Source organism: Colletotrichum truncatum, assembly GCF_014235925.2.
Source record: "Colletotrichum truncatum strain CMES1059 chromosome Unknown Contig_0005, whole genome shotgun sequence".
Lineage (NCBI taxonomy): Eukaryota > Fungi > Ascomycota > Sordariomycetes > Glomerellales > Glomerellaceae > Colletotrichum > Colletotrichum truncatum.
This window is the reverse complement of record NW_027222402.1, coordinates 4,097,283-4,116,413: the sequence shown is the minus strand read 5'-3', so window position 1 is coordinate 4,116,413 and position 19,131 is coordinate 4,097,283. Positions and strand designations below refer to the sequence as shown.

At 51.2% G+C, this 19,131-nt stretch overlaps 2 protein-coding genes across 2 annotated transcripts; both read left to right on the top strand.

Moving 5' to 3' along the window:
- Positions 1-15,475: 15,475 nt before the first annotated feature.
- Positions 15,476-15,718, top strand: CTRU02_209185 (uncharacterized protein; the record flags this gene model as incomplete). The annotated part of the gene is made up of 1 exon (XM_070205221.1): positions 15,476-15,718. One exon carries the CDS (start codon positions 15,476-15,478, stop codon positions 15,716-15,718), a length of 243 nt encoding a protein of 80 aa, XP_070061296.1.
- A 619-nt stretch (positions 15,719-16,337) lies between these two features.
- Positions 16,338-17,738, top strand: CTRU02_209184 (Gti1/Pac2 family protein; the record flags this gene model as incomplete). The annotated part of the gene is made up of 1 exon (XM_070205220.1): positions 16,338-17,738. The coding sequence occupies one exon, from the start codon at positions 16,338-16,340 to the stop codon at positions 17,736-17,738; it is 1,401 nt and encodes a 466-aa protein (XP_070061295.1).
- Positions 17,739-19,131: the final 1,393 nt, after the last annotated feature.

Genomic DNA, 19,131 nt, shown 5'->3' with positions numbered 1-19,131 from the left:
TTCTTGGTGCTTGGGGGGTTTTTTTTTGTTTTTGCCAAATTCCCATCCAGCCAAACAAATTCCAGTCCGCGGAAGCCGCGCCGCGCCACAATGTTTTCGGCCAAGTCGCGTCTTATCATTTTTTTTTTTTTTTGCCTCGCACTAGGCTATCTCTCTTTTGTCAGTATGCGGCCGTGACTGGGTAGGCCTGGCAAGGGTGGTCATATTAAGGGCGCTTGAGTGAGTGACCCTTTTTTATTCCCCTCACTCTTTTCGCTTAGAAAACTTGTAGGGGAGGACGGAAATGTACCGCCTTTTCGGCTTTTACGGGAATACATAGCTCGTCATGGATTTACTTTACCTTTTTTTTTTTTTTTTTCTTTTGTTCAATATGATAAGCGCAAACACACACTTTTGCTTAAGAATACGAACGAACGAATCAAATCTTGGACCAGAACCGTGTGGTCTGTGTGTCCGAGATACGAACGCACCAAACCTGGAATACCAAAACATGTTCCACGGGGACATGTTTAATAGCGCCCAGCCTGGTCTTGGCCCTGAACCACCAACCCCAGTCAGCTTTTCCTGCTGCGTCTCGTTTGCTGGGAGGGAGGGGGGGGGGGGGGGGGGGGGGGGGGGGGAACGGACTGTCGAGGTGTTATCTCCAATAACGCTATGAGGATCATCGTTTGAGATCCCAGTCTTGTCTTTAATTGGATCTGGGAAAATGGAACGGGAGATTTTCGATGAGAAGTGGCATTTGTACTTGGCTCCTAACTCCTTTCATTTACAGGCAATGCCGATGATGGATGATCATTTGTGCCATTTGGCTATTCCGTGTCTCCTCATTTGCTCCCACCTCCATCTTCTCCAAGGAAACATGCTTGTTTGGAGTGGAGATCAGGGGCGTGCCGTAGGCCGAGGTAACACCCATATACCGAAAATCCCTCTTTCTTTCTGCCAGATTGCACTTTTTGAGTAAGTAGACTTTTTAAGGTATCGAGAGGAGGGGAAGATCCCCGGAGGCTCAACAAGGAATAAGCAACAGAAGGTTGAAAATAAAACCCACGAAGGGGGGGACTGAAGATCCGAGACTATTCGGGCCATGTGTGATTGAAGCTTACCTGCTACCGAGGACAGATTCGTCGGTTCTCTCTCTCTCCCTCTCTCTGTCTGTCCCTCTGTCTGTCTCTCTCCTGTGGCCGAAAAACGAGGCAATTAATTTATTTCCGTTACCCATCGTTGACGATCGGTCAATGGCCCCGCTAAAGGGAAGATCCTCCTCCCCTTCCCCTCCCCTTCCCTCCCCAAAGAACAAGATGGAGAAGAAAGCAAAGGATGTTAGGGGGTGTAGCTCATGCATCGCTGACAAAAGTCGGACGGGGGCTGAGTCGAGATTGTTCGGCGCGCCCTCGTGCCACACTACACTTGCACGGCTCACGGCACAAACGACGCTTGCTACAGTCATCGAATCACCTACCTTTTTTGTCGCTAGGTCGTCCCGCAGGGCTGATGGGCGGCTGCATATAAGCTTTTTTTTTCTTTTTTTTTTTTTTTTTCTCATGTTACCCTTTTACTCTTTTTTAGTTATTTCTTCTTTTAAATTTACCTGTGTTTTTATTTTCTATTTATTTTTACTCTATTTTATTTCTCATGTATCCGTAGTCTGCTGTATTTTGCGCCCGTTCGTGGGAGCTATAGAAAAAAGTTAAATACGGACTCATTTCCGATAACTATGTCTAGTGAACCTTGTTTCCATAAAGCCTCGCAGCGCCGCCAACGGGTGTGTTGTCCTATCCCGTCGGGGACAACGCTGCCTACATAGTCATAGTATATGCCTTGATCCGTAAAGAAAGATGATGCGAGGGAACAAAGTAGTCCTCTTCTCCCCCACCGAGATTACGAAGAACGCGCAGGCAGGTTACGAATGTCCCGGATCTTCGGCGCCGCTAGGTAATTAGAGTTGTATTTCCACGGATAACAGGCAGCAGACCTGGGGGGGGGGGCGGCGAAAAACCCAAAAAGGGACAGTCTTAGCGCGCGCCGGAATCTCTGTTCGTCCAAAAAAAAAAAAAAAAAAAAAAATCTTAGGAAAAGGGGAGGGGCCTTATTTAATCTATCTGACAACCTTATTATCACGGCGGTCCATGGTCAAACCGTTAAATAAGGTGTCTGGGTCTGGGATTTTCCCAAACGGCTCGTTTCGGGGGAGGGTGGGGGTTGAGATTCGTCCACCTTGCGTGATGGGCTCAAGCTGGAGCTGCCCCTGCCGGATTCCCGTTTGGCACTGGATAAATCGGCACGGTTCTGCTGGTGTAATTCCATTTCCTGTTCCGATATTCCGGGCGGAAATATTGCTTCAGTTGCCGGAATAAGATAATCTTGAGAGATCCCAAGTGACAAAGTGACAGAGTGTCCTCGACCAGTTGGTTATTCGGGTTACGGCCGGCCCCCGCCCCCCAACTGCAGGGTCTATGAGAGAGCATTGTAATAGGCAATTGAAAGGTGCTGCTACTAACGGATGCAACGCATTTCCCAGCCCACTCCTCCATCGCTTGCGTTGGTTGGGAAGAAGCACACCTACACCTACACCTACACACCTGAACACCCTAGGCGAGAGCGTCAGGTGGTTGTAAACGGGTAGCCTAGATTTGCGGACCGGCGTTACGACGTGCTACGTTCCCATCAACACAGTTCCATCATGGCCATGACCCGACTATAACCACAAAAGGAAGAAAGAGGAAATTCATGCCAAGCTTTCACAGCCCCTAATCTCGGCTGGACTGGGGGGGGCCTTCCAGTCCATCACATTTTGAGTCTGTTTCGGGAAGGTAGGTGTATGCTTTGGGATACGTGCACTTTGGCGACATTTGAATTATGTTGTTGGTTGGTGTGATGTGATGAGCAGTCAGCCGGCTGGGTGTGTGTAAAGTGTGTGAGTGAGCGTATGACCGTTAGTAGAACAGTGCTGCTGCCCACGCCGAGGATACTCCCGTTGGTAAATTGAACTTTGGCAAAAAAACAGCGCGAGTTTTGACTTTTTTTTGGGGAGATTTGCGTCTGGGATGCTCCCTTTTTTGAAATGACTGCGTTTACCATGGAAGAGGTCCGTAGACGGCGATGCTTCCCGGGGGGGTGTGAAATGGGGAAAAAGGCTATTCGGAAGTGCGGGCTCAATTTACTATGTGTGTGACTCCGTAGCGTTCTGGACGACTCGGTGCCGCATCCCGACCTGATCGGGCTTTTCGCACCAACTCGGTCCCCCCCTCCCCGTGTCCCCAGTACGTCAGCGAACTGCAGAAATTATAACTCAGAAATTCATCCGGGCCCGTCAAGTAGATGCGAAGGATACGCCGAGACGGGGCAATACGCGGCTAAGCGCTCCATCGTAGAAAGCGTCACCTGAACTGACAAGGTCCAGGCCTGAAGCCCCCCCCCCCCCCCCGGGGGACATACGACTGCACAAACGGTTGATTGATACCTGTCAAAAGTTTGAACAACTACGGCCTCATTGTGAAAGATGATACCGAGACATCGGGGACGGCAAACACGCTCCACCTTGAATAATGAGGCGGCGGTGATGAAGTGGCAGCTCAAGGAGGAAGGAATTAAGCTTGAAGTATGCCCGCGAGGCGAAGGCGGTCACGGTGACATAGACGGGGGATGCTGGACTGGGAGATGGGACGGTTTCTTTTACAGTTTTTCTTATTCTCATTCTTGTTCGGTCACCCCCGACTGGTGGCCTTTTTCTCTCTGCTCTCTCTCTCTTTCTCTCCCCGAACTCCGGACTGCGCTACGATGGTCTCTCCCCCTCCTCCCCCGAGTTCGTATGCCGTGTGGGCTTGTGCTTGTGCTCGTGCTTGCGTCAGCAGACGGCCTCTGCTTGCCTTGTCTCAGTTTCCCTTGGGATAGTTGGACGGTCCGTGACGGTGCTGATGCCGATGTTTCTCATTGACGATTGCACACGAGGAAGAGTAGCCAAACTCGGCGCGTTTGTTTGAGACGAGCTGGTGTTTTTTTTTTTTTTTTTTTTTTTTTTTTTTTTTTTTTAAACACATGGTTCACTCAAGATGGAAAGACACGCGTGGAATGGCGTTTCGCGGCGGGTATGTGTTGGGCGGAGTCGGAGGGTTTCTATGCATTCTCGCAGCCGCTGGCAAAATATTAAAACCACCGTTTTCGGTTTCGAGTTTGGCTTTTATTTCAGCCTCATTTCTTGCTTTTGCTATAGGGGGGAACCGGGACACCGGCCTTTACAGCTTTCCGCAGCGCTGCAGGTGTCAGACAGATTTGTGCATAAACGCCTGCTTCTGACAACAGCAAAAAAAAAAAAAAAAATTCAAATCACCAGAGGCAATCAGATTGATTAAATCTGTCTTTTTTCCAATCTCCGCATCGCCATGTCATTCGTCTTATGACGTCCGCCATGGTATCACCGGACCGCTGTGATGACGAGTCGTGAGTGGCGGTGTAATTTTGTCGCGGACCAGTCTTTACTTCTGACATACGACACCTCTCTGTTTTTTTTTTTTTTTTTTGATTCTTGGTCCCAGTCACATCATCACCGAGTCACAAACCTAAGGCCATACCCAGTAAAACCTTACATAGCACCGAGAGGGACGCCAAATTTGGGATAACATTGACGGGCGGGTGGCACAGGGTCGTATGAAGCTCGCTTTCTGGAACACGCACCGTGGCACGAACTGCTCTTCAGTTCGGACCGTTGATCCAGGCTGCCGGGTTTCGGTAGCCAAAAAAAAGATGTGTTGGATATGCTTTTGGCGGAATCCCGTCATGTGACGGATGAGACGAAAAGTTGTAGATTCCAACATCGCCGCATAGGTAGAGAAGAAGGAAGCACACACACACACACGGATTCGTCTCTGGTTGGAAGATCGAGAAAGTGTCATCAGCACAGCCCGTCCATCCGCGCGGCTGCGTCCGTCAATGCATTGCATACGCAGGTTACTATTTCAGTTGAACGGGAGGGGGGGGGGACCGTTCGTCCCCACAACTGCGTTTCCGGTAGAAGAACGGTCACGTCTGCCAAGAGCCCCGAGTCTGTAATACGCGGTATATGTATAAATAATTTACGGTATAAGCGACGATAGGCTATAGCATTAAAGTCCCGTCCTACAATAACCATAACCGTTATGATTCAGTCGAACGGCGATCGTATTTTAGAGTTAATGGGCGGGAGATGATACAGCCCGCACCACTGTCAGCTTTACGCCCCCTTACTCCCCCCCCCCCCCCCCCTGGGTCTCCAGCCCTCAGCCACGTCTCGGTGGGGGAGGGGGAGAATCTGCCCCAGTTGTATGTGTATGATCACGATGAAAGAAGCTGATGACAGACGGTTTGTGGGAGGTTTGAATGTGGAGACTTGAGAGGGCCAGTTAATAGAGTATGTAATTAGAGTAATAGGCCGATCACAGTTTCCCTGACTATCATGTTAATTGACGGCTGAATCGGAAGTGGACAGTCAGAGTCAGTTTATGAGGCTTTTGAAACCAGTTGCCAAGATTGTGGGGAGGGGGGCGTGAGCTGATGGTGGATTTATCAAGTACGAGGCGAAAATTGAGTTTCCTGGCTATAATATGCATTTTTTTTGATAGCCGGGCCCTCCGTCCCCCCCTTGTGAGTCCTTTTTGTGCTCTTGTCTATTGGAGATGCTATTGAATGGGGATTTTCATGTTATGATAATGGGTACTAAAAGGGGAAAAAAAAAAAATATACACACAAGGGGGAAGGGTTCAGGTTGGAAGGGAAAGTTCAAGGGAGAGTGAGTCTATGACTCTCGTTACGATACCGAGGATCTGGATAAACACCTCTGCATCGTTCTGTCTAGGCACGGGCGTAAGGGACGACACCTGGAACCGAGCGGCTGGGTGGCGGTGGTCCGTTCGTTATATTTTTTTTTTTTTTTTTTGACGGCCTGGGGAAGAGGCTTGACGCAAAAAAAGAGCAGCTGGTGTGTTGATGTTGATCCATGTAGTTACTTGGCTGACGCGGTAGGATGAGATATCCCCAGGCCCGTCGGCGTCGAGCGTCGTGTGGTCTCGGCGGTTGGTTCACACAGCAGAGTTTGTCATTCTTTGGTCACATTCAATCAGCCGCGGTGCTTTCAGCCCAAAGGGAGGACAAGGCAAACATGACCAAAGTCCACATCTGCCTTGGGGTGTGGATTTGCGAACCTGGCGTTGGAATGCGAGGGATCAGCTTAAGCATGGGCTTGCATAGGCTGCCTGTATACTCCATACTCGAAGTTCAGCTCGTGTGATGCCTTTTAAGGGGGCTTGCTCGCTACGGCATGGAGTACTATGCTATGTAAGGCTCACCTGTTGCGGCTTACTGTCTGTCATCAGCTGTCAGCTCTTCTTTCCCCAGTGGGATCTCGCCCGATCTCTCTGGGGGTGTGGAAGCGTTGAAGGGACTTCTGCCAGCGCAAGCCCGCCGCTGGGCAACCCCTGTGCTTGAATGATACCGGGGGGTGGTGGTGCCCAGGCTCCTATTGTTATGTGTGCATGCACTAAGTATATACGGACAATATGCGTGTGTATTGCCCCAGTTGGGTCGCCTTGGCTTGCGGCGTTGCGCATCTGCATTCCAAGCTGGACTAAGCGCCTCCCCGCTGAGTTTATTCGTATCAAGGGTAAAGATGAGGCGATTAATAGTCATGTAAAAAGGACACGTTTTTTTTAGCACCCATTTACGGCGGCTTTTCATGTCTGATCTGACTAAGTACGGCTCCCGCGCGCAGCGCTTGAGCAACCCAGTTTGGAAAAGGATAATCGTATAGGAAACTCGCTTACTATACGACAAAACGCATGGGACGCTGGTTATTTGATCGGCGTTCCGGAAATCTACGTCAATTGCCTTTTCTTACGAGTGGAGCACGAGAGAATAAACTTAAGTGAGCGTTGGAGACGTGCGAAAAAAAAAAAAAAAAAACAAGGTTTGTGTACACAAGTAAGTGTATATGTGTATGTGTAGGTGTGTGGTGTCATCTATGTAAGACGGAAAGAAGTTTAAGCTGTCTGAAGCTTGGTATAATTACTGCGGCCTAGCGCAGAACGCAAACGGATTTATCCGAAGAGTGTTACGTTGAACCCTTGGGCAAAGTCGAGGAAATTAGAAATAAGAAAAATAATGGCGGGGAGGACTACCGATGGGAAGGGAAGAGATGAGGAAAGTGATCTGCCGGTGGGCATGAATCGCGACGGCTGCTCATGGCAATATGAGCGAAGTCTGAGCTGATTCATAATGCCGACCCCCCCCCCCCCCCCCCTAAGCTGGGCTGGAGCTAGTTCCTCGCTGCATACCTGCAAAGCAAGACAGGACCGAACCACCTGGCGCCAGTTTTGACAGGTTTTGTTGGTCACAAGAATGTCTTGCGTTGTTGTCTTTTGCGTAAACGCCGGGCGTGGGCGTGGGCGTGGGCGTGGGTGTGGATTGAGATAGTAACTACATTTGCCGACGGGCGAACTTGAGACGCCAAATGATGAAAAAGTTGCGAACATTTCAGCACCATTATAGTACCTACTTTGAACGACAAAAAAGTATACGATTTTTCATGGGGGGGTTTTTTTTTTCTTTCTCTTTTGTAAACGCCCTAAAAGTAGTAGCACCAGCTTAATGTTGGTTAGACTTTTGAACCAACCCCGATTCACTTGGCACTGGCGCCTCCCCAGCCCCTTGGGCTTTCAAGATTTGAAAATCAGCATGACTTTTGTGGTCTTGGTTGTCTAGAACACTCGCAAGCCCTGTCTGTACGAAGTAGGTTGCAGCTGGATATTTTCCCTCACCATCGCCTGCATTAACCAACATCAGTCTAGTTCCATCTCTGCTTAGTATCGTCTGCACATGGTTTGGCGGTCCTGTCAAGTTTACGGCGGGCCCCTCCATATTGGCTATTTGGAACGAACGGCAAACGGCACGGGAAGCGGGCGAGGCAAGGCAAGGTATCAATCAAGGGAAGGGGGTGTGGGTGGTACTCCGTCACGGGTGGTGGTGTGGTTTTTTTTTTTTTTTTTCCTTCTTGTTGCGCCCGTATGACAAGGATCCGGTATATTATGGTTACTAAATTGCCCTCGTTTTTGACCAGAGGATAACTGACGAGGGGGCCAGCAAGAAACGAACCATAATGAAAGAAAAAAAAAAAAAAAAAAAAAGGCATGGAACGTAATGATCGGCCCCTGCTTCTCGCTTGACATCGGAATGTTTTGATTGGATGGGGCAAAAGGTTCATGATCAATTGATTGCTTAGGGATGTGCTTGGGGGGGTGTGTAGAGGCTTTTTCTTTGAAGCTTTGCAGAGTTGAGATTGGTTGATTTGATCTCTGATCTTTCTACCATGTAGAGAAACTAAGGTTTTTTTTTTTTTTTTTTTTGGATATTGGTCGTCAAACTCATTTCTCCACGACGGCAACTTGCTGACACTACGCAGGGTTATGAGTGTGGCCCTCTGTTTATGCTTCTTCATGAGATAGAGGGAGAAGGGAAAAGGGGGGGGAGAGAAACTGGATGATGACAAAATGAACGTTCGTGCCTACAGATTGCTTGGCCCCGACCTCAAACTCACGCTGCCCTGGGGGGCCTATTACTACAGCTTATGGTTTTTATTTCTGTTGTACGCCGGTGTCTTGGGGGTGGGCTTTTTTGTCTCTGGGGCCGCCTGGGTCGAGCCAAGGATCGTCAGAGGCATTTTGATATTATTTCTCTTCTCACCTTTCCTTGGCAGCCGCCCCCCCCCCCCCCTCTCCCATTCAAAGTCAGGATGGGTCTATGACGGGATACACGGGCAGTTCGTGGTGCAGAAAATGTCTTGAACAGGACGCCCTGGCCTGGTTTTGGTTGGAATCTCGGGGTCTTGGAGACGTCCACATAGCCTTGGTATGTGTCATTTCGCCAAGAGCGCCGTCCAGTTTGTGGTGGCGGGTCCCACGACAGGCGGTGCGCCGCCAATTGGCAGATTTAGGGTTTTGCGTGGTCGGGAACGGTGAGGGAGGGGAGGGGGGGTGTTTATTTGAATTTAGGTTCTCCCCTTTCTACCTTTTTGTGGAGGACTAAAAGGTAAGATGTGCAATTTCGATGGGCTGACATGCCAGCGGTTACCGTTTGTAGCGTAGCATCCAGCCCACGGCGATTTGGTCAGGTAGGTAGGGAAGTAAATAAAAGTGATGTAAAGTTTAAAAAAATAAAATAAAATAAAAAAAAAACACACAGAATTTGCCATACTAAGGATAGGCGGATTTTACCTTGTTGCATTGGGGTGGGCGGACAGGGGTGGTTGTTTTTTTTTTTGTCTTGGGGCACTGGTGTGCCGTTCTTTTTTACTTTTTTGTCACAAGGTGCATGGAGAACAAGGTTAAGTTAGTTGATCCTCGGCAGAACTTTGGCTCGTTCTCGGAGAATGGGCAATGTGCCATCAGATGATGTGCGGATGGTTTGTGATCCGTGTTGGGTATCCGTAGAGGATACCTAGTTTCGTCACTTTCGGAATGTGGATAGGCATAAAACGAGGGCGAGGAAGACGATACGGAGAATGATTGATGATGATTCGGTAAAGATTAGGTGATTGTAGTCAGTAACCCCATCCGAGTGACCTCCACTTGTACAGAGCGTTTATTTGTCCAGACAAAAGTCGATACACGATGGGGAGGAGGGTTTTGCGTAGTCGACAAAAGTCTCCTCTCGTATACGAGACTAACGGGATATACGTATTCGGTACAGTTTGGGCGGTTGAATCTTGTTTTCTATTTGAGTGTCCCGTATTTGAGCTTATTCATAATCATTCTTTTTGGTAAAACTGGGGCCCGCGTTCCTCGTTTCGTCACTCGAGGGCCAAGCACGGCCGTCTGTCATGGTCTTTTTTTTTTTTGTATTTTTTTTTTTTTTTGCTCAACATTTTTTTTTTTTTCACTGGTCCTTTTTTTGTCCTCTGAGTTTGAATAGATGCCAACATAATATTGGTAATGGAGTTTCGAGTTTCGGCTGTCTTGGCTGTCTCTATTTTCTGCTCTGTTGTACTCAGTATATTTTCAGTTCTTTATTTTTGCACATGTCCCTGCCGGTCCTGCCGGAGAAATAGGTAATACTAAGAAGCTGAGAGGCAGCATGAGCGAGGACCCCCCAGGAATGGGAATGGAAATGGGCATGGTAAACGGGGTAAGTTGGGTGGAGCCTCGATCTCGGATACAGTGGTGGTGACGTTTTTGTCGGCGGGAAGCACGGAAGAATAAGGCATTTTTGGAGCCGCCTTGTTCCGCGGACGACACTGGCAGTCCGCTCCGTACCTACCACGCTATAGTAGTGCGCAGGTATAACTACGTACTAGTCTACAAAGCCCACCCTCGACCGTAACTGTGCAGGCAGGTAGCTGATCATTTGGTCAGCACAAATACCTTCTCTAGTGGGGCCCGACCGGTGGCTTGCTCGGCTCGGCCTTGGGCTTGGCCTGGCTTGGCCTCTTTCCCTTCGGGGGTGAGGTTAAAAGAACCTTGTGGCAAGTACGTACAGTCATGACAAGTACGTACCGCGCTCCCTCGGCGGAGAGAGGGGTGGGCGGCGCTTGGCGGGGCTGATTGTGGATAAAGGATAGGTGGATGAGCGGTGCGCAGGAATGTCATTCTTTAAGTGGAGTAAGAAAAGAGGTGCTCAGAGAGAGAGATGGAAGGAGAAAAAAGGGATTAGGAGAGGAGTGGCACGCCGAACTTCCCAGCGGCGTATCGTAATCGTTCCTTTTTCTGGGTAATCCTTTTTTTTTTTTTTTTAACTCTTCCGTCAAGTCTATTCCTCCGTTTGCCATTATTTTACCTCTTTTGGTTTGGGCCTTGTCTTGATTGACACACACATCCCATATACGTACCCCCCCTTGACTCAGACTGCCTGGAGACAAGGGATGATGATTATAATAGCGCTGACACAAAGGTACGTACTTTGCTCGGACACAGATTACAGATTACAGATACAGATATACATCGACCTCCACTCTAAAAAAGCTTGGTGCAGTGACTGTCGAAATAAGCTTGAATTATTTTTTTTTCGAGAAGGGAGGGGAAGAAGGTCCGGCGGATACGTACCTTGCATTCGCTCTGCACCTTCACTATTGCACTTGCTACAGCACACACCACTAAAACCCGTTGAAGCAACTGTAGCACTTTTGGCACTAATCAGACAGGCAAGCACGCATGTAGGGTAGGTTATTGCCGTTAAGCCCCTGAACGTAGGCAGTAATGTGAGGTGAGTTCCTCCCTCAACGACTCAGCATTATCAAAATGCACTACCAAGGCAGGCACAAACAACTGCCTTCCTCCCCCACCTGAGAGAAATGTTTCGTTCCCAAGTCCCAAGAGGAAACATCTATCGTAGGCAGGCACAATCGTTCTGCAAATCTTGCGCCGCTGCCTGCTGCTTATCCATGCAGTCCCGATCTGCATCCCAACCCCTCCCCCCAATCATCATCCCATTTTGCTGCTCCTTCGCCTCTCAATCCTCACCCCGTCCCAAGTGCTTCCTACGCATACCCAACCGAGCAACTCCAAAAGTGGCTGCCTGTGTTCAGTTAAGCCTTGGCCATTGCTTGGAAGCTCGTCCTTTGCACTTTATCGGCCTTGCTTCGGCTAAGATTGGCTTATTGTAGTGTCCGGTCGACACCTGCAGCTCCGTCAACCTCACCACCACACACACAAACGGCACTCGGATACCTCATCCCGACGCTCATTTTGCCTCTTTTGCTTCTTTACTTGCGGCCCATCTGTTTTACCAATCCTCCCCACAAACCAGGCATCACACCCATGCTACGGTAACGCTACCGTTTATCGCATTCGCGCATTACTATTCTGTGCCTGTCTGGCCTTTTTGCCATTTCTGGCCCCCGACCGCTTGGCTCAGCTAGTCTTAATATTATTAATATTACTACTATCACCTACGACCTACCTCCACCATCCTTCGCCTCCCCTCTATCTTCAGTCGCCCCGGTTTATTTCCATCCATCCTCACCATTGTCGTGAATAGGCAGGAACACACTATTTATTGGTGCATGACGGCTCTTGGCGCCATTCTAATCCCAACCCCTTCGCCTACCTCGACCACGAGCTAAACTATACCCACGATAGGATTTTTGAGGGATATACACATAACTATTTCGCCCGCGGAATAATATACAATATACAAGCTCAACCCGAGTGCCCACAATAAAGATCATTGAGCAAGTCCCATCAGGGGGCAGGGGGGAAAGTGACAGAAAGAAACAAGAGTCGTCAGCATCCTGCGTTTACGAGAGGCTACTGGTGGCTGTACCAACTGTGGAGGGAATCCGAGCAGCGAGCCCAAGGGAAATAAACCCGCGCAAAACGTATTGAGGGCGGGCTGAGACAACCTGCACACCAGACACAAACGCGCCATCTGGATCTCTCGGCACGCCAGACCCTGCGAGGCAATTCTATCGCCTGAGCCTATCGACTTTAGCTTATTTCCGTGGGTGCCCCAATCCTACCCTCGCTCCAGAATCTCAATCAATCTGTGTCGTATTGGCTCTGCCGTTTACCCGCAGTCGACGCTGTCAAAACAGTCTACACACATCCCCCTACACTATAGACGCTACCAACACTACTGAGTCTGTGGCGGGTCATTGACCGACGTAGTCAACTCTTGAAGAAGCACCAGAGCGAGAATCTCGCTCTTCGCGGCACCGTATCGGCACCTTCAGCCGTGGTCCACAAGTGTTCTCCCCTCCCCGGCCGAGGAAAGCAAAATAAGGGAGTCCTGCCGGCGCGCATTTGATTAACCACCGCCGACGACGTACGTATGTCAGCGCCCGAGTCGTCATCATCAGCCTCACACACAGACTACGCCGGCCCTTCTTGAGACCCCATTCCTCCCACATCTCCAATCACCAAAAAAAGAACAGACTTGTCCGACTGGCTGGTACATGGCCCCGTCGTGCCTCCTGGGAACAACTGCACGCACTATCCGAGGTAAGGTAGAGAGCCACACATATCATACGCACCACACTATCTTCTACACAAGACATTGCATTGTTCGCCTACACCATTGCCCTTGGTCCCTCTCTTCCCGCCCATCACCTACCTCCCGCTTCCCGAAGGCATACGCAGCCTTCTTTCTCCATCCACGGGCAATGCTGGCTCATCCCCTGACCGGTGGCCAAAACGTACAGCTCCCGTTCACCAGAACAAGCTCTTTTTTTTCTCCCCTTCCCTAGGCGGCCCGGGAAAGTTGGGGCTTACGTTTGGGGGTGAGCGAGGTCCTCATTACCCACCTCCCACATCCCGACGCCGAGCCTTGGAGACATCTAGATTCTCCTGGGAGGAAGCTCGAGTATCTGACGGGGTTAGAGAGCCTGCCCAAGTCCTTCTCCTCCTCCTCACCTTAAATTTTTCCGCCATCAATCAATGCCCGTCGTTTGTGCCCTGTTCCCACATATTACCGTTAACATTGTCTTCTCCAACCATCCCAAACTGCGCCCGTCTGGCGTCGTCATCCCTCCCGTCCACCCCTCTCTCCTTACACACTTGTCATCTACGTTGTACTCCGTACTCTGCACAAGTGTCCTTTAAACTTGACTATGGTGGAGCCCCGGAAACCCCAAACTCCTCCTCTTCACAGTAATATTGCCGTTCGTTCGGCCTCTCGTCCAACGCCGTCCAACCAGTAGAAACCCACACCCTACCATTTGCGCCAAAGCTTGTTGTCACCACAACAGAGACCATTACCGATCAGCCAACCAACTTACCGCAAACACTCAAACCGCAGCAGCCCACGGCTTGTCCGCGTAAACTCAACCGCAGTCGAGGTCATATCCCAGCCAACAGAGAAGCAGGGGAATCTCAACGTGACATTGCGCACCCAACTTTTTTTTTTTTTTTTTTTTATCTTTTGGTCCTATGTCCCCGATCCGCTGGGCCCTGACTTGCGGCGGTATCCCTGAACATACCGTAAACTTTGTGGCCCCATCACTGTCCCCCAGAGCCAAATAAATCACTCGCCGACAGACTCGCCTTCTTCGGCACTGGATCAAGCATAAAGAAGCCCACGCAATCGACAGCTCCTGGCTCGCCGCAGCCAATCTCAGTCTGATCATACGGTCACACAACGAAGCATCCCAGGGTTTGTATCGTTCATCTCCAGCGGGTTGAGATTTTCTTATAACAAGTGTCAAAAAGCCCATCCGTTCTTGTCGTTCCACGACCTGACGCCCCATCAAACCGAGTTTCCAGACTTTGGACGACGATCCGACACACTCGACTTTGACGCACGCATCCACTCGCAAACCCACTTTCGCCGCCGCCGACGCCGCCATTATCTTGGTCCAGCGTCCACTCTGTGTATCCATCGAGCCTCACCGGTAGGCACAAAAACGGCATCCAATTCATTACTGCCAAAAAAGGTACGTGTGCTCCCGTTGTTTCAATCATCATTACCGAACCGGCTGCCCTTCTCATCTGCTGCCCCATCTGGTCTCCATCTCGGCCCCCCATCCTCATCTTGTCGTAATCAAGCTTCGTCGCCGATCACGTTCATTGTCCTCCTTGTTTGAGATAGCCTTGCTGTACCTGCGTCACCCTCCCTTCTCCCCCTTCCGCGCTGTCCTCAGTGTCACTCGCTTGTTGGCTATCTTGAGCGACTTTTTGGGGGCCACAGCAGCCTTGCAGGGGAAGAAGGGGGGGATAGCACCAGCCGTCTCATGGCAGCACCAGTGTGCGAGACGGAGACAAACAGAGAGTCCAAATAGCAGTAGTGTACACCACACCCACCCACTGGACCAGTCATCCAAAGACGGTGCAAGATCACACGCCTGTCAAGCATAAGCTAGGCAGAGAGAGAGAGTGTGTGTGTGTGTGTGATTGCGAGAGAAAGACCAAAACACACTCACTTGAGCTGATGTCAACCATCGGCTCGGCTCAGCAGCACTTGAGGACAAGTTCTCACATCTTTGGTCGGCATAATTGTCGTCCCAACTCTACTTTTCAGTTTATCTACCATTGATCTTTTCATGCACATCGCCTTTTTCCCCATGGTTGGCCCAGTGCGACTCGGCCATCGGCCATTTCGGCCTCACTACAGAACCCGTCCAAGGATGGATGGTCCAAGAGGCAATTTTAGTCGAAAAGCCAATAACCTCCCAGTCCCCGTCATCTTCTTCAGTGGATCGGCTGTGACGGCGCAAGTGTGTGCGCGCCGGGTGATTCCAGAAGGAATTTTGGGTCACTCGGGTCACCTCCTCTTCTTCTTGGAGAGTGGAGGAGGCCCCCAGTCAAGTCTGAAAGTCACTTGTTCTCCCCCCCCCGTCAGCCACCATACACCCCCCCTTCGTCTTCCTCTTCATCTATACACCCCTTCCTTCACCCCTCCCCCCTGGACACCATTGTCTTCCCTGGTCCCCTCCCTTCCCAGACTCCCCCTGTCGGTAAAAGCTTGGCCTGCCTGGGGGGTGCGACTGTTAGTGTGGGCTTGCGCGTGTTGTATCAGGATATATATGGTACAGGTGCTGCTCCAGCCCAGTCAGACAGCTTCGACTCATACCCGGCACGTCTCGCAAGCCTGCTGCAAGCGCTCTTCACCATCTCCAACATCCCATTCTCTTCTTCGAGATCCACCCTTTCGAAGCTTGACGTGCGACTCAATGCGCCTCAACCCATTTCTTTGTCGTATTGTGATTAAGCTTCTGTCATCATATCCCATCACTATCGGCGAAAGAGCTTCATCCTGTCGTCTATAGCCTCGTCTTCATAACCCGCCGAACCGAATCTGAGGAGCTAACCCACCTCGCCTTGCGTCATCTAGCCTACGCAACACTGTTTCTTGTTCTTCACCAAAGGCGTTTGTCAGGATCCTTCCTATACAACGCCCACTACGGCAAAGCAAACGCTTCTCTCGTAAAAACAGCGACAGCAAAACGCACAAAAGCTTGGGCCTCTCTGGTCTACCCGACGAGACGTCTCACCTTGACCTGCCTTGATTATCACTTGGCGTGACGGACGGCAATTCCATCAGTCTGGTCACCAGGCATTCAATCATAGCAAAACTCTCGGCTTAACTCTGTTCTCTGTCCGCGGATTACCCGGTTTTTACAGACAGTGCCTACCTTGTCACGGATCTCTCTCCCATCCCTTGGTTCGAGGGCAACTTGTGCCGATTCCCAATTAAGACTATCCCTGCCCCAAACGAACCCAGTGGGGCCGCCGTGGAGGACCACTAGAGGGTTACTTTCAGACCAGTGTCCCTCATCTTAAATAGGTTCTCTGCCGCCATCACCTTCCAACATTGGAGGTCTCTTGGTATCCTTGACCACTTCTCTTCTTCACTTCACACACACTTCACCACCACACTTCATCACAATGGAAACATACCACGGCTTTGTGCGGACACCCGCAGATGCCATCAAGCTCTTTGAGGCTTGCAGACTCGGTCTCCTCCCTCGCGTTCAACGCAGGTTGTCGGAAAAGGAGCGCCAGTCCATCAGGTCAGGCTCAGTCTTTGTTTGGGACGAGAGGGAAGCAGGCATGCGGAGATGGACCGACGGAAAGTCATGGAGCGCCAGCAGAGTCTCGGGAAGCTTCCTTACCTACCGCGAGATGGAGGGCAAGCGTGGCAGTGGCTTCGGCGGTGGCAGACGCGGTGCCGGCAAGACGCCCGACTCAGGCCGCGGTAGCGACGAGGATCAAGAAGACGGCGAGCCAGAGGGATACCGATACAAGGCAGACGGCTTGATGAAGCAGTCCTTCAGCATCACCACCTCTACCGGCCAGCACCTGCACCTCATCTCCTACTACTCGAGACCGCACCCTGGGTCACCAGAGCTCCAGCAGCCCAGCACCGATCCCCAGCTCAGACACATCACCCCGATGAAGGGCATGTACCCCGAATCTAGCCTGCACGACAGCAACCCTACACCCGCCCTGACGAGAGGACCGATGATGTCGCAGACGCCTTACATGGCTCAACAACATCCCCAGCAGCAGATGCCTCCTCAACCGTACCCTCCTCAGTACGCACAGCAGCAGCCCGGCTACTCATGGCCTCCCTCGCCCGTGGCCACTCCTCCCTACAGCCACTATACCACTTCTCCTTACCCTCCTCAACAACCACCTCAGCATCACCTGCCGCCTCCCCAGGCTTCTCACCCGCCTCCTCAGGCTTCTCACTACGCACAAGCGCCGCCGCCGCCGCCGCCTGCTCACCACCTTTCTCCCTACGACAGAGCTCCTCTGCCGCCACCAAACACTCAGAAGCCTCTGGCTCCCTACGCTCCTCAGCACCACTCGCCTCGTCTCGCCCAGATCCAGGCTCCTCGTGCCTCTGAGTCTCCTCGCATCTCCCACCTCCAGGCCCAGGCCGCCCAGGCAGTCCTGATCGATCCCAGACTTGGCCCCCGCAACTCGCAAGGACCCTTGCCGGGCGTCAGTGCCGTTTCCGGACCTCCCTCCACGAGCCACCCTCTCACGCACACTCCTCCCAACCGGACCCTGTCTGTCTCGCCGCCGAGGAGCACTCACTCGGAGGCGAACGGCGCTCCCGCGCTGCCGACGAACAAGGCCAGCCTCTCGGCGCTTCTTCTGCACCCTACGCCTTCCAGCTCGGAGGCCAGCAGTGCGAACCCCAACAGTCTCAACAGCGCCAACAGCTCGCCGCGTACAGCCGGCGCTCTTGCTGGGCTGCCGCCGCCGATGGATCGTCCTGCGGGCATGAGCCACGACGCCAAGGCACTCCAGATGTTGGACCGCAAGTTCTGCATCTAGAATTATACAGAGCAGGGGAATACGCAAACGAAGAAGTTGGGGAAGAGAGACACATTTGCATCTGTTATACTAGCCTGAAACTGTTTTCTTTTTCTTTTCCTTGTTTTTACAGCATCGCCACGGCGCACGGGAATTTACTAGACCAGCTTATTTTTGGCGGTCCATCTTTGGGAAACTCGGATCACAGATCATGATATGGGTCTTTTTTTTTTTTTTTTTTTGCCTCTTTTTTCTAGGGTCTATTGGGACAAGTCGGTTTGCATCACGGACAGAAAAACGGTGGGGAAGGGGTTGGTTCATGGCCAAGTAGTACTGCGTTCAACAGTCGTTACTTTTTTTTAACACCGTACATAGCTTTTCTTACAGAATTGCCTCCACACGCTCTTGGGTTATTACCGAGCGAAATAGACTGGCATTAGTTCCGATACAATGATTGGTCCTTCTCCCATGCTTGATGTGAACTTTTTTGGACAGGCCGTTTTCTCTCACTTTTTTATTTTGTGTCTTGGATGCATCATGGCAAGCATTTGGCATGTTGCAGAGTGGTTTCGAAGGGGCTTGTTGATTACACTATACAAGCAGCAGTGGGCTTAACTTTTTGGGTAATTCCAGGGCGAAGAGGTTTAAGCGGAAACCGAGGCGAACTTGACAGCGGAGTATTTTTCCCTTTGTCGATCAGGAAATATACACCCCCCCCCCCCCCCCCCTCTTCTTCCTCCTCCTCCTCCTTTCAAAGAACTGTCAATGGAGAGAGTTTTAGGTTAAAGTCACGTTAAGCATCACCGCGTGGCAGGGTGAACCATGGGACGACGACTTGGTGCGTGTGTGTGTGTGTGTGTGTGTCCAGGGGGTGGGTGGTTTAGGTTTGTTAGGGAGGCTCAATGGATTGTAATAGCTAGGGGGGAGGGGGGAGGGGTCCGCTGTTGGAGTTGCATGTGTAGGTTCATAGATAGGGTAATACACTGGTATGGTATGGTATGGTACCTTGCTATGTAGAGAAGATGGATTGGATTCGGCGGCCGCGGGACTGAAGAGAGTGGAGATGCAGCGAGAGAGAGAGAGAGAGAGAGAGAGAAGAGAGCTGCGGTCACTTTTTGGTCGGCCGCCGGTGTTGTGGGGCAGGCCCTTGATCCCTCTCCCTCTCCCCCCGGGCCAAGAACATGGACCGTTCGAGTAGCAGCCCTTCGTTTATTCTCAAAGGGAGGAGGGAATATACCGTGTGGTGTGGTGTGGTGTGGCACGCAGACAAGCAGAGAGAGCACGAACGGATAGTCACGGTTACTCAGGTGTGAGTGGTTAGGGGACCCTACCGAAATCGACTGCCGATAGACGCGTACTGCGTAGATGAAACGGCCTCGTTCGAGGGGGGGGGGGAGGGGTGTGTGGGTGGGAA